General features: G+C 46.3%; 2 protein-coding genes across 2 annotated transcripts in view; both read right to left on the minus strand.

Moving 5' to 3' along the window:
• Positions 1-6,921: 6,921 nt before the first annotated feature.
• LOC138658115 (alpha-1-antitrypsin-like) lies at positions 6,922-9,236 on the minus strand. Its single transcript, XM_069745655.1, has 4 exons — positions 8,387-9,236; positions 8,046-8,316; positions 7,817-7,964; positions 6,922-7,176 (listed from the first exon to the last, which is right to left on the minus strand). The coding sequence occupies exons 1-4, from the start codon at positions 9,027-9,029 to the stop codon at positions 6,973-6,975; spliced, it is 1,266 nt and encodes a 421-aa protein (XP_069601756.1). The 5' UTR covers positions 9,030-9,236; the 3' UTR covers positions 6,922-6,972.
• Positions 9,237-11,892: 2,656 nt separating this feature from the next.
• Positions 11,893-13,833, minus strand: part of LOC138647938 (thyroxine-binding globulin-like) — a 28,861-nt gene continuing 26,920 nt past the window's right edge. The window contains exon 5 of the mRNA XM_069737327.1: positions 11,893-12,076. Coding sequence (XP_069593428.1) covers positions 12,044-12,076 — 33 coding nt within the window. The 3' untranslated portion in view covers positions 11,893-12,043. The remainder of the gene's footprint in view (positions 12,077-13,833) is intronic.

A 13,833-nucleotide genomic window follows, 5' to 3' on the forward strand; every position in this document is an offset into this window, starting at 1 on the left:
AAGAGACTGCAATCCTGTGTCCTCGTTATTGTCTGCACCTCACACCATCACCATCCACCTTACTGGGAAGCCCTGGGGACATACTTCACCTGTGGGAAGGTAAACCATCTAGCTGCCATCACATCACCCCAGTGGTCCCCAAGCAGTGTCGGTCACCCTGACCGAATACCACAGGTGGCGTCACAAAACCTTGACAGACTCGTAGGGTCACGGACCGGGTCCAGCCACCGTCACATCCCCAGAACTGAGCCAGCAGAGGACCGATACCGAGTAACCCGCGGCCCTGCGTCTGGGGGCGCTCCATTTTCACCAGCTTTTCCTACATTATTAGAGGGTTTAGTGATCAGAATACATATTAATTGTGCATTAGTTACATTTATTACTCACGATCTGGCGCCATTTTAGTAAAGTCCCTCAGATTTATCGTCACCTTCTCATAAGTAAATGAGGCCAGACACATCCAGGACCCGGTAACCCATATGGAGCGAGTGCTCCTTTAATCCATTTTCCTTTTTTTTACCTTAATGATCATTTTGTCAAAAATAATTACAAAGTAACAAAACATCAGAAATCTCTCACCGTTGTCTGTGCGCCGCCGACCTCAGGGATACAGGGAACAACAGTGACTGATATTTATATCACCGGATATGTCGCTGCCTTATCTGGACCATGAAGAAGTCATGACAACCTGACCCTCTGAATAAAGCATTAGGACAGCTGAGGGGCTAATGGGGAAGAGACAGAAGGTCAGGGGGTGCGGCAGCTCTGGTGGTGGTGAGGCGGCAGCTCTGGCGGAGATGACGCGGCAGCTCTGGCAGTGGTTACGCGGCAGCTCGGGTGGTTGGTGATGCGGCAGCTCTGGCAGTGGTGATGCGGCAGCTCTGGCGGTGGTGACACGGCAATTCGGGTGGTGAGGCGGCAGTTCTGGCGGTGGTGACGCGGCTGCTCTGGCAGAGGTGACACGGCAACTCGGGTGGTTGGTGACGTGGCAGCTCAGGTGGTGGTGAGGCGGCATGGTTATTGCATGCTGTAGTCTTTCCTGAAGAGATGGGTTTTCAGGTTGAAGGATGGTGGATAATCGGACGTGTTGAGGCGTGGAATTCCAGAAGATGCGGGATATTCAGGAGAAATCTTGGAGGCAGTTGTGTGAGGTAAGAGTAAGTGTTGAGGAGAGTAGGAGGTCTTGGGAGGATCAAAGATTACGTGAGGGAAGATAGTGGGAGATTAGTTCAGAGATATAGTGAGGGGACAGGTTGTGGATAGCTTTGTAGATCAGTGTTAACAGTTTGAACTGGATTCTTTGGGGAATTGGGAGCCAATTGAGGGATTTACAGAGGGGAGAAACGGGGGAGTATTGAGGTGGGCTAGCCATGTAGCAGAGTTGAGGACAGACTGGAGTGGTGCAAGAGAGTTAGCGGGGAGGCCACAGAGGAGGGTGTTGCAGTAATCGAGGCGGGAGATTATGCGGGCATGCACAAGAGTTTTACTAGATTGTGGGCTGAGGAAGAGACGGATTCTGGCAATATTTTTGAGTTGGAGACGACAGGAGGTGACAAGAGTTTGGACATGCGGTTTGAAGGACAAGAAAGTCGAAAGTTACCCCGAGGCAGCGGACTTCAGGTGTGGGAGAGAGCATGATGCCGTTTACCGTAATAGATAGATCAGGTAGGGGGGATACGCGAGATGGGGGAAAGATGATGAGTTTGGTTTTGTCTACATTGAGTTTTAGGAAGCGAGAGTTGAAGAAGGAGGATATGGCTGATAGACACTCTGGGATTCTGGACAGCAGAAAGGTGACATCTGGGCCAGAGAGGTAGATCTGAGTGTCATCCACATAGAGGTGGTACTGGAAGCCAAGGGACTTTACGAGTTGTCCTAGGTCAAGGGTATAGATGGAAAAAAGTAGGGGCCCTAGGACAGAGCCTTGAGGGACTCCAACAGAGAGAGTGTGGGATGAAGTGGTGTGGGAGTGGGAAACACTAAGTGTGCGGTCGGAAAGGTAGGCAATCCTGGATAGGGCAAGGCCTTTGATGCCAAGGGAAGAAAGAATCTAGCAGTAGGCAGTGGTCAACTGTGTCAAAAGCAGAGGACAGGTCGAGAAGGAGGATGGAGAACTGTCTGTTAGCTTTGGTTGTAAGTCATTAGTAATTTTGGTCAGAGCAGTTTCGATGGAGTGGTGGGGGCGGAAGCCAGATTGGAAGTTGTCAAGGACAGAGTTAGATGATAGGTGGGAGGAAAGTTGAGCATGGACATGCTGCTCAAGGAGTTTGGAAGCAAACGGGAGCAGTGATATGGGGCGATAGCTGGGCATAGCAGTTGGGTCAAGGTTATCTTTTTTGAGGATGAGTGTGATGGTGGCATGTTTGAAGGCAGAGGGGAAGGTACCAGAAGATAGCGATAGGTTGAAGAGATGGGTTAGGGTTGGAATGAGCATGTTAGTGAGGTTGGGGAGCAGGTGTGAAGGGATGGGGTCAAGTGCACAGGTGGTGAGGTGTGATTTGGAAAATGAGGTAAGTTCTCCTTCAGTGATGTTGGAGAGGGAAGTTATTAGGGAAGGGCAGAGGTCTGGTATATGGAGTGGTTCGGGTGGTGGAACAGTAAAGTGCTGCGGAATATGTTGGCGCTATATAAATAAAAAATTATTATTATTATAAAGGTTTGCCTTGTTTGGTCAATCTTGTTTTTGAAGTAGGTGGCAAAGTCCTCAGAAGAGATGAGGGGAGTTGGGATATGGCAGTGGTGGATGGAGGAGAGCGTTAAATGTGCTGAACAGTTGTTTGGGGTTGTCTGATAATGAAGATACAAGGTTAGTGAAATAGGTCTGTTTAGCAGATGTGAGGGCTAGTTTAAAGGGAAGTGTAGCTTGTTTGAAAGCAGTGAAGTAATCTGGCAGGCATGTTTTTTTCCAACGCCGCTCCACGACTCTGGATTCTTGTCGGAGTTTTTTAGTGAGGTTGTTATGCCAGGGTTGCCTTTTGATTTGTCACACTTTGCCATGCATGAGAGGGGCGACTGAGGACAGGGATAGAAGAGAGTCTGTGAATGTCTAGGTGTGCAAGTTTTCTGCGAGGATGTGGTAGTGGCTGAACATGGGGGGCAGGTGAGGAGGACAAGGATGAGGTGAGTAGATTGTGATCAGATAGGGGGAAGGGAGAGGTTGTGAGATTAGAAAAGGAACAGAGGCGGGTGAAGATGAGGTCTAGTGTATGTCCGTCTGCGTGGGTAGCTGTGGAGGACCATTGAGTAAGTCCAAAGGATGAGGTAAGGGCCAGGAGCTTGGAGGCTGTTGGCTGGCGGGTGTCAGTAGGGATATTAAAGTCACCCATTATGATGGTGGGGATGTCAGCAGAGAGAAAGTGAAGAAGCCAGGTGGAGAATTGGTCAGTGAAGGCAGTGGCTGATCCTGGTGGTCGGTATATGACAGCCATTTGGAGATTAGAGGGAGAGTAGATACGGACAGAGTACACCTCGAATGAAGGGAGGATAAGGGAGGGTGGGGGTTGGATAGGGTTGAAGTAGCAGTTTTTAGAAAGATGGAAACCCACTCCTCCGCCATGTCTGTTGCCAGAGCGAGGAGTGTGTGTAAAGTGGAGGCCACCGTAACTCAGTGCAGCAGGTAAAGCCATGTCAGGGGGCATCAGCCAGGTCTCAGTGAGGGCCAGGAAGGAAAGGTTGCGGGAAGTAAAGAGATCATAGATCACGTGGAGCTTGTTGCAGACAGAGCAGGCATTCCAAAGTGCCCCAGAGAGAGGAAGCAGGGTGGTGGGGGTCAGTGGCACAGATTTTAAGTGTGAGGGGTTTCTCTTAGTGTGAGAAGGATAGGGGTGAGGATTAGTGGGATGTATGAGGTGGGGGGCAGGATTGGGGGATATGTCACCAGCAGTGAGAATGAGAAGAGAAAGGGAAAGCAGGTGGGTGAAGGAGAGAAATCGGCTTTTATTATATTTTATTAGGTGAGGTCTGAAGTTAAAGAGCAGGTCTGCAGGTGAAGCGAGGTTTGGGGGTGGGAGAGAGGGAGTGATAGTTATTTGGTTCGTGGGTGCAGGGGTTAGGGGTTAGCAAAGGAGAGTGAGGATTCGTGGGGAAAAAACAGAGGGGGCAAATGTGAGCATGGTTAAAGAGCAGGGGAAGAAAAGAAAGGCAAGTGAAATAAAAAGACAGGGATTAGCCTTACCGTCTGGCCAATTTCTGGTATATTTCTGATGATACACTTAAAAAGATGTCAGTTTAAATTATGTCACATCTGACTAAAGTCATATCTGAGCAGCTCCATTCAACTTATACCATTCAAGTGTCCATGAAATGAAGCCAGGTGAGAGAAGGAAAGGGGAGGAGGAGGGAGCAGGAGGACAGTTCACAGCGGGGACAATTAGCAGATTGCAGTTAATACTACCATCAAAGCTGAAGAAAAGGACAGAAGGAGGTGGATTAATAGTGCTAGGTGTGAATAACATGGATATATCAATCTGCATTTAGTACATTTGGAGTATGATACATGGAATTAAAGTCAGGGAAAACGTAGCAGCGTACCAAGTAGAATACAACAGAGGGAAGTTTATCAAATCAGTCCAAAACAGGAGCCTCCAGAGCTGCAGGGGCCCAGAGTAGTGCTGAGGCAGACCACCCAACCATCCTGGATCTAGCGGGGCAGTCCCGATTTTGACAGTCTCCCACACGGTCACGGGCGGGACATTAGTTCTCCCGCACTGCAATGTCAGCCTCATCTGTGTCATCCCTCCACCCGCAGAGCAGCACATCACATATATGGCTGCCCTGTGCGCACAGGACCTGTGATGAGGTCACAGGAGGGGAAGAGTCAGGGGTCACATGATCGGGGCCTCCGTGTATGCATGCAGGACTCTGCTGGTTGTCATGGTGCTGGATGAGGGTAAGTTTGTGTGGGGTCAGGAGGTGTTTACAGTGTGGATGTAGAAGAGCTGTGTATGTACAAGGTGTACGGAGCAGAGCCACATGTGCAAGGTGTACGGAGCGGAGTCGTGTGTACGAAGCGGAGCCACGTGTGTACGAGGTGTACGGAGTGGACGCTAGCTGTGTCGGATCGGAGTAGATATTGCTCCTCACTCTGACACTGACTGGCACAGGAGACATGGAGAAATCTTTATCAGTGGCATACCGGAGCTGCAGCGACGTGAGCAGTCAGCGGTGCGGCTGGATGACATCATTCAGTGCCATGGGAGTGGAAGCTGCTGGCTGCTGCGAGGGAGTGAGTTGAAAGGTGTGTGTGTAGTGATGGAGAAGGCAATGATGGGGGTGTGACGGTAATGATGGGGTGGGGTAACCATGTGTAGCCATTATACTGTACGCAGCATCATTTGTGGCCATTATACAGTATGGAGCACTGTGTGGCCATTATACAGTATGGATCACTATGTGTGGCCATTGTACAGTATGGAGCATCATGTGTGGCCATTATACAGTATGGAGCACTGTGTGGCCATTATACAGTATGGATCACTATGTGTGGCCATTGTACAGTATGGAGCATCATGTGGGGCCATTATACAGTATGGAGCATCATGTGGGGCCATTATACAGTATGGAGCATCATGTGGGGCCATTATACAGTATGGAGCAGTATGTGTAGCCATTATACAGTATGGAGCACTGTGTGGCTATTATACAGTATGGAGTACTGTGTGGCCATTGTACAGTATGGAGCACTATGTGTGGCCATTATACAGTATGGAGCACTATGTGTGGCCTTTATACAGTATGGAGCATCACGTAGGGCCATTATACAGTATGGAGCATTATGTGTGGTCATTATACAGTATGGAGCATCATGTGTGGCCATTATGTATTATGTAACACTATGTGTAGCCATTATACAGTATGGAGCACTATGTGGCCATTATACAGTATGGAGCACTGTATGGTCATATTTTTTGTTTATAACTATTGTTTATGAAACAGTGTGATCAGCAGTGCTAAATGGGTGTGGTTGAGGCGTGGATATGGGTGTGACTAGTTGTGAAATGGGTGTGGTCAGAGGCGTGGCCTAAAATTTGCCGCGGTGTGCTGTGCACAAACTCTGTCCCTCTTTCCCTTCTTCAAAAGTTGGGAGCTATGGCTGAGGTGGCCCAAGAGCAGTGCCGTGGGGCCCAAAGCAGTGCTGAGGTGGCCCAAGAGCAGTGCTGGGGTGCCCAGAGCAGTGCTGCAGTGGCCCCAGAGCAGTGCTGCGGTGTCAGGGAGTCCAGAGCAGTGCTGCAGTGTCAGGGGGCCCAGAACATTGCTGTGGTGCCAGGAAGCCCAGAGTAGTGCTATGGTGTCAGGGAGTCCAGAGCAGTGCTGCGGTGTCAGGGAGTCCAGAGCAGTGCTGCAGTGTCAGGGGGCCCAGAACATTGCTGTGGTGCCAGGAAACCCAGAGTAGTGCTATGGTGTCAGGGAGCCCAGAGCAGTGCTGCGGTGCCAATAGGCCCCGATTGGCCTGCTGCCGGAGGAGGATAGTGAGACAGACAGCAACTCACAGTGATCGTGGCAGCCAGTGACAGGCTGACAGTCGTTAAAGGGATTCTGTCAACACAGAATGACTGTCCAAACCAAGCACAGGCACTCAGTGCTTCATAGCGACCAAACATATAAGTGCACCTAATCACCTGCTTGTTTTCCATCTATCAGGCAATCAGTGACCAGTCACATACACTCACACAGACAGTCGGCGACATGCGTACCTTCATCAACACCCATACAGACAGTTAGCAACATGAGTGTAAGCTCTAGTGACACAATGTCTGCAGTACTGGAAGCTAAATATCCTCCAGTTAGAGGCCTGGTAGAGTGCCACCTCCTGGGCGATGCAGCCCAGTTGGACCAGAGGTGGATGGAGATTGGACTAAAAAACATTTTTTTTCTTTAGAGTTTTCAGGTAAATCTGTCACAAGAAAAAGATGACAAACTCAGCTCTGTTGCATTTTTATTACGTCTCACATCCCAGAATCGCAACGACAACGGTCACATTTCCACGTTTTTCTTTAATGGGTTGGTGATTCTTCCCATGAACAGAATTGTATTAGTCTCATCATCAATGACGAGAGCAAGAAACGGTTTGTTCACTTTTACATCAGGGTAAGGAGCAAAGAAAGTCAAGCCAAAGCCGGTAAAAGGCGTCCCCTCTGTGCCTTTATTATCAACATTGAGGATGACCTTGTGGACCGCCTGGAGGAAAAGAAACCAGAAAACCTCAAATATAGGGTCAGTATATCACCATGGAGAAGTCAAGAAGGGGCCACAGTGGATAGATGACCACCCAGGCTCAAACCTTAGAAGGTTCTAGGGACCCTCCTATGAAGTCCTGGACTGAGAACCCATCTTACCGTTATTTGAACACATAAGGAACAGTGACCCCTCCACTGATGTCTATGTGAGTCCCAAATGTAGCCAAGCTGGCGATTACCTTAGATTTCAATCATGGCCACTTCTTCATGGCAGAAGCTGATGTGACTTAGAGTTTCATAGGGAATTACTAATCTGTGAAGGCGCTACAATCCTCTGAATGGCACACGGTGGTGCAGCACACAGACCTCTGTCTCCAAGTGAACTGCATCGGCGTGCATGATGATTAGTGGGGTTCAAGCTTGTAACAAGCCAATGTGGGCGGCGGGTATTAGAAGCCTTCTGGGTGACCAAAGTGGCAAGGATGTAGGTAGGAGTATTTGCCCCGAATGTCTGGTGCCAGAGAGAGGCCGACAAGACTTTCCATCTTTGCCAGGGTAGCAAACTGGAAGTGCTTGTCCTTACATGTACTGAGATGGGCACATGAAGTTCTGCAGTGTCACAATGGGAAATAACCACGTACCTGTGACACACGCAGTTGGACATCCTGGGACATTCCAGAGAAGTTCGCCTGGACACTAAAAGCCATCGCCATGCCCAGATCACTTAGAACTGTCTTTAGGTCCAGAGAGGAGGTGATGGAAAACTTTGGTAAATGAAGGTTTATGTTACTGAGGAAAGAAAACATTCAATGTTCAAACACAGGAGACGGATACATTGTAACATCTCAAGAACTGATACATCATTTTTACCATTTTCCCATTGATTTTCTCCATCTGCTGAGCATGTCCACAGACAAAGCTTCTTCTACATCATGAATCTTTCCTTCCTCAGGGAGAATGAGGAGCATAGAAGCTTCGCTTTTGTACGGGAGCTCGATCACAGTGCACGCAAGCTTCTTGTCATGGTGAATGTTGTATACACCAGGGTTACTCATCATAGGAACATTCACTGTCGTGTCTTTATCCACAATGAACTTGTCATTTGTTGTCAGCAGACGGACAAATGGACGCTTCCATTCCCCTATAGACAGATGTTAATATATTAGATTTTTATAGATTTGCCTTAGAGACGTAGATATTTAATATCTTACCTTTAAACAAGACAAAATTGATGAGAACCATTAATGTGTCTGGATCCAAGTCTTTGATAACCTCTGGGATTTTCCCATCAGTTTTGCTCTTGACGTGATCATTGATCTGTCCCTTGACCTGTGGTCCATCTGTGAAGTCAGTCTTCACAATCTCCGCCTGGTAGTAATGCTCCGTTTCATTAAGAAAACGTTCAAGGATTTCCATCTTTTTGTCCACAAATACGGCATTTCCAATGTTGATCTGTAGGTTGCTCTCGGGTTGGTTCAGTGTTCGATGGAGATGGCCCAGCGCTCCGTGCATTTCTGCCTCTTGTGTGTGGTTCTGGTTCAGGACATCCAGGATCTCCTGGTAAGTTGTGGATCGGGCTCCCAACACCAGTGTGGACAGCGTGGTGGAAATACTCAGTGGAGAGATGACAATATTTTGGATCGGAGATCCCTTTACCCTTGATGATTTGGAGGCTACTTGCTTAAAAAGTTTTAGTGCAAATTCAATATTTGCTGTAACTATTGCACTTTGGGCCTCTTTGAATTGTTCACCATCTTCTGTCTTCTTGGGCTCCTCGCTTGGAAAATTGCAAAAACGCTGGTCTAAAGCGATCACCATGGGGATGAACCATATGAGATATTGGAGGACCTTCATGGCTTCTTAGTAAATGCTGACCTGTAGAATGCAAAGTTGTATCCTTTATGTCATCAATATTAATAAAAAGAAAAATTCTTGGCACTTTTTAAAAAGAACTGTCTCATTCCTGAAAACAGAGCAGATGACCAATCACAGGTCCAGCTCTTGACAACCTCCATTTTGATGGGAGATGTTTCCATTGGCTGCACATTTTCTTAAATTGGCCTATACATGGAATAAGAAATAGTAGATCAGGTCTACACTCTGACTCATAGTCAAGGGTCCCAAGCAGGGGGCTTTGAGGTTCATGGTCCCTAGTAGGGTGTTTTAACCCCATTAATCTAAGGGGTAACATTTCTCCTTGTGGAGAGTGACAAGCCAGGCCTGTTATGTCAGAGTGAGGAGACTTATAAGCCATGCATACGCCTCTGGTAAATTAAATATGCAAAAATGCCTCTTCAGAGAGGAAGAGGACTAGAATGCTATAGTAACCCATTGGAAGCAGCAATACTGGAAGTCATTATCGACCCTTTAACAAGGCTTGCCATGTGATGTAGGATAAAAGCCAAAACCAGAATCTCAATTTGCAGACACAGTGTTTCAAGTGTTTCCCTCATCAGTGCAAAGTGTCAGATCAGACTTCGGTAGGTGAGAGGCTTAAGGCTGGGACACTTTGCACTGACGAGGGGCAATACCCCGAAACACCGTGTCTGCAAATTGAGATTCTGCTTTGGCTTTTATCCTAAGTCACATTGCAAGGCTCGTTAAGGGGTCCGTATTGACTTTTAAGCTTGCTAGATTCAATAGGTTGCACTAGAGTTGAAGTCTTCTTCCTCTCTTAAGAGTCAATTTGCATATTAAAATCCCATGAATGTAATATTTTCAGGAAAACCTCAGACTTTTCCTGTCTGGTTTGATATATTTTGTTTCCATTGGGGTCCCTCAGTTTGCAAAAGTTTCACCAAAACTTAGACTATTTTTTTGGAATATTGAATGTAACACTGTGACTCAAAGGAAAGACATCTCATAAGGAGACTAAGCAAGTACATGGCGTTCCATGTGCTCATGGGTGATAACCCCTGTGGGACAAGTACTGCTGACCATATTGCTTGTCACTTGGCTTGACGGTAAAAGAGAACTTAACCAGGGGTGGAATTTACATTTTTTAGTTTTGACTACAGCATATAGTAATGATAACTTCCTAACCAGTTACTACCCTGCTTACAGTTCTGTGGTGCTACGAGACCCTCCCATCCTCCCAGAACACACCTGAAAGTGGCGAGGTATCAGCCGGTAATCTTCGGTATAATAAGAGGTTTTTGTGCTGCAATCTCTGTATGCTTCCTGGTAAATTGTTTTGTAACCGCTGATATTGAGCTCTAATGCCCAGGAACGGAACAGAACAGTTTATTTGCTCAGTAAATGATACTTTGTAACCTTGCAATACCACAAACACATTGTAGAAAGTTTCTCCTCCATCGTTGGCTGCTTTTTATTTTGTTCATTTTGATGCTTTTAAACAAACATTAAACAAGTCAAATAAAAACGGAATAATTCTCCAACGCTTTATCTTCCGTGGTTTTAGTATATTTCTAGTTAGTTAGAGGTGGGAGCTGGAGACCAAGGACTGGATGTCAGCGGGAGAAGGATTTATATTGTAGGCAAGTTCTGCTAACCCTCGGTAAAAACAATGTCAGATATTGGGAGAATCAATGAGGAAGTGAGCGGCGCGGAGATGGAGGGAGGAAAGAAGGAAGCTAAGAAGACAGAGCAAGAAAGTAATCTGCGAGAAAGATAGGAAGTGTGAGATCTTTATCGGTGTCTGCTTCTGGCACCAGGTGATGACGCGCTTTCATTTTGGGTGACGCATGCCAACAGTTCTCGTTTTTGGTTCTCTGGGACTTGTAGTCCAATCCATTCTAGGAGACCTAGAGTTAGCTACTGTATAGTTAGGGTGGGGATGCAGGCTATTTAATATCCTGAGATCCTGCTGTCCACTGCCAGACCTGATCCTGCCTTGCTATTCTTCCAGTGGACAGTCATGATTTTTTACCTGTATTCACTTATTGACTATTCTCATTCTGTACGATTTTGTCCCTACACCTTCCTTTTGATTCTGACCCGGCTTCCCGACTGTTCTCTTGCCTCTGGTTTGCTCCTCCGGCCAGCAGCTCTTCCATGGAAACAATCCACTGGACCCCGTTTTAAGTCCAGATCCCTCTACAGGGGTTAAAGGATTAAAGTCGGGGTTCCTCTGCCAAGTATTTCCGAGGTGGCCCTTTTTGAGCCTGCGGCCTCTGACAGGCAGTACAGGAAGTAAGAACATTGGAGAAAGGAAAGGAGGGGAAAGGAAAGGACAACGACAGGTTGTAGCTTTCATCAGAATCATTCAGTGCTCAGCCATCTTGGGAGAATGAACGTGGGACATAATACAATTATTATCTCAATCATCACAATATGGAGAATTACAGGAAGAAAACTGATACAAAGAAAACAGAAAGTCACACAGTGCGCCACTGGCAAACTAATAATAAACATATCCATCAGCTGAACATAATTCCATGGCATAAGCCTGCAGCTGTTGTAGGAAGAGAAAGGTTGGAAGGTTGAAGGGAGAGAGGGTGAAGGGATGGTAGAAGGTAAAGAAGGAATTGAGGAAGAAATTGAACAAAAAAACGAGGGCATGATTGTGAGAGGGGAAGAGGGAGATAGAAAAGGAAAGAATAAAGGGAAGAAGGAAGAACAAAGCAAAGAATGAACAAGGGAAGGAAAGAATGTTCGGGAAGAGCAGATTTTATGATGATAATTGCCCATTGTGGATAGAAGCCAAGTTCCTTCCCCACATATCAGTAAATGTCAGATATAAGACAGGAGTCGCTAACACCTTCATCTGCATCTTTATTATCTTATAGAGCGAAATATTTTGTGTTAAAGGGGAAGTTTTCTATTTCTGGAAACGCTAATAAACAACAAGCTTTAAGGGTGTGAGAGGTTGAAGGAAGCAGATCAGCTTTTCTGGTAAGTTTCCTCATTCATGGGAAAGATGCTGATATTCTGGCTGTGGTCTGTGGAAGAGAAGACAACACGGAATAAGCGTCACTAACAGACTGGAAAAGTTGCCAAATATCATGGTCCCCTAGCTGAGTCCCTCTGTAAGCCAATAATGTGGTGACTGTATGTAAGTACAGGAAGATGAGATATGAGGAGCTGTTTGATGTGGATTTACACCGTCCATTTTGCCCTCCAATATCCACAGCAATCACTCGTACTAATGCAGGAGCCCCAAATATACTGCAGTGCCGACTACTGTTAACAATGCACTAAACAATAAAGTTGCACTAAAGCATGTCAATGTGAAATACAGTTATATGAAAAAGTTTGTGCACCCCTATTAATCTTAAGCTTAATGTTTTATAAAAAATTGTTTTTTTTTGCAACAGCTATTTCAGTTTCATATATCTAATAACTGTTGGACACAGTAATGTTTCTGCCTCGAAATGAGGTTTATTGCACTAACAGAAAATGTGCAATCTGCATTGAAACAAAATTTGACAGGTGCATAAGTATGGGCACCCCACCAGAAAAGTGACATTAATATTTAGTAGATCCTCCTTTTGCAAAAATAACAGCCTCTAGTCACTTCCTGTAGCTTTTAATGAGTTCCTTGGATTCCATGACAGACAGAGGCCGCGACCAATGAATATCCGTGACAGACAGACAGAAGGACAGACGGAAGTGACCCTTAGACAATTATATAGTAGATTATATATACAGTACAGACCAAAAGTTTGGACACACCTTCTAATTTAAAGATTTTTTTCTGTATTTTCATGACTATGAAAATTGTACATTCACACTGAAGGCATCAAAACTATGAATTAACACATGTGGAATTATATACTTAACAAAAAAGTGTGAAACAAATGAAATTATGACTTAAATTCTAGGTTCTTCAAAGTAGCCACCTATTGCTTTGATGACTGCTTTGCACACTCTTGGCATTCTCTTGATGAGCTACAAGAGTTAGTCACCGGGAATGGTCTTCCAACAATCTTGAAGGAGTTCCCAGAGATCCTTAGCACTTGTTGGCCCTTTTGCCTTCACTCTGCGGTCCAGCTCACCCCAAACCATCTTGATTGTGTTCAGGTCTGGTGACTGTGGAGGCCAGGTCATCTGGGGTAGCACCCCATCACTCTCCTTCTTGGTCAAATAGCCCTTACACAGCCTGGAGGTGTGTTTGGGGTCATTGTCCTGTTGAAAAATAAATGATGGTCCAACTAAACGCAAACCGGATGGAATAGCATGCCGCTGCAAGATGCTGTGGTAGCCATGCTGGTTCAGTATGCCTGCAATTTTTAATAAATCCCCAACAGTGTCACCAGCAAAGCACCCCCACACCACCACACCTTCACGGTGGGAACCAGGCATGTAGAGTCCATCCGTTCACCTTTTCTGCGTCGCACAAAGACACGGTGGTTGGAACCAAAGATCTCAAATTTGGACTCATCAGACCAAAGCACAGATTTCCACTGGTCTAATGTCCATTCCTTGTGTTCTTTAGCCCAAACAAGTCTCTTCTGCTTGTTGCCTGTCCTTAGCAGTGGTTTCCTAGCAGCTATTTTACCATGAAGGCCTGCTGCACAAAGTCTCCTCTTAACAGTTGTTGTAGAGATGTTTCTGTTGCTAGAACTCTGTGTGGCATTGACCTGGTCTCTAATCTGAGCTGCTGTTAACCTGCGATTTCTGAGGCTGGTGACTCGGATAAACTTATCCTCAGAAGCAGAGGTGACTCTTGGTCTTCCTTTCCTGGGGCGGTCCTCAT

The sequence above is a fragment of the Ranitomeya imitator genome, chromosome 1 (assembly GCF_032444005.1).
Source record: "Ranitomeya imitator isolate aRanImi1 chromosome 1, aRanImi1.pri, whole genome shotgun sequence".
NCBI lineage: Eukaryota > Metazoa > Chordata > Amphibia > Anura > Dendrobatidae > Ranitomeya > Ranitomeya imitator.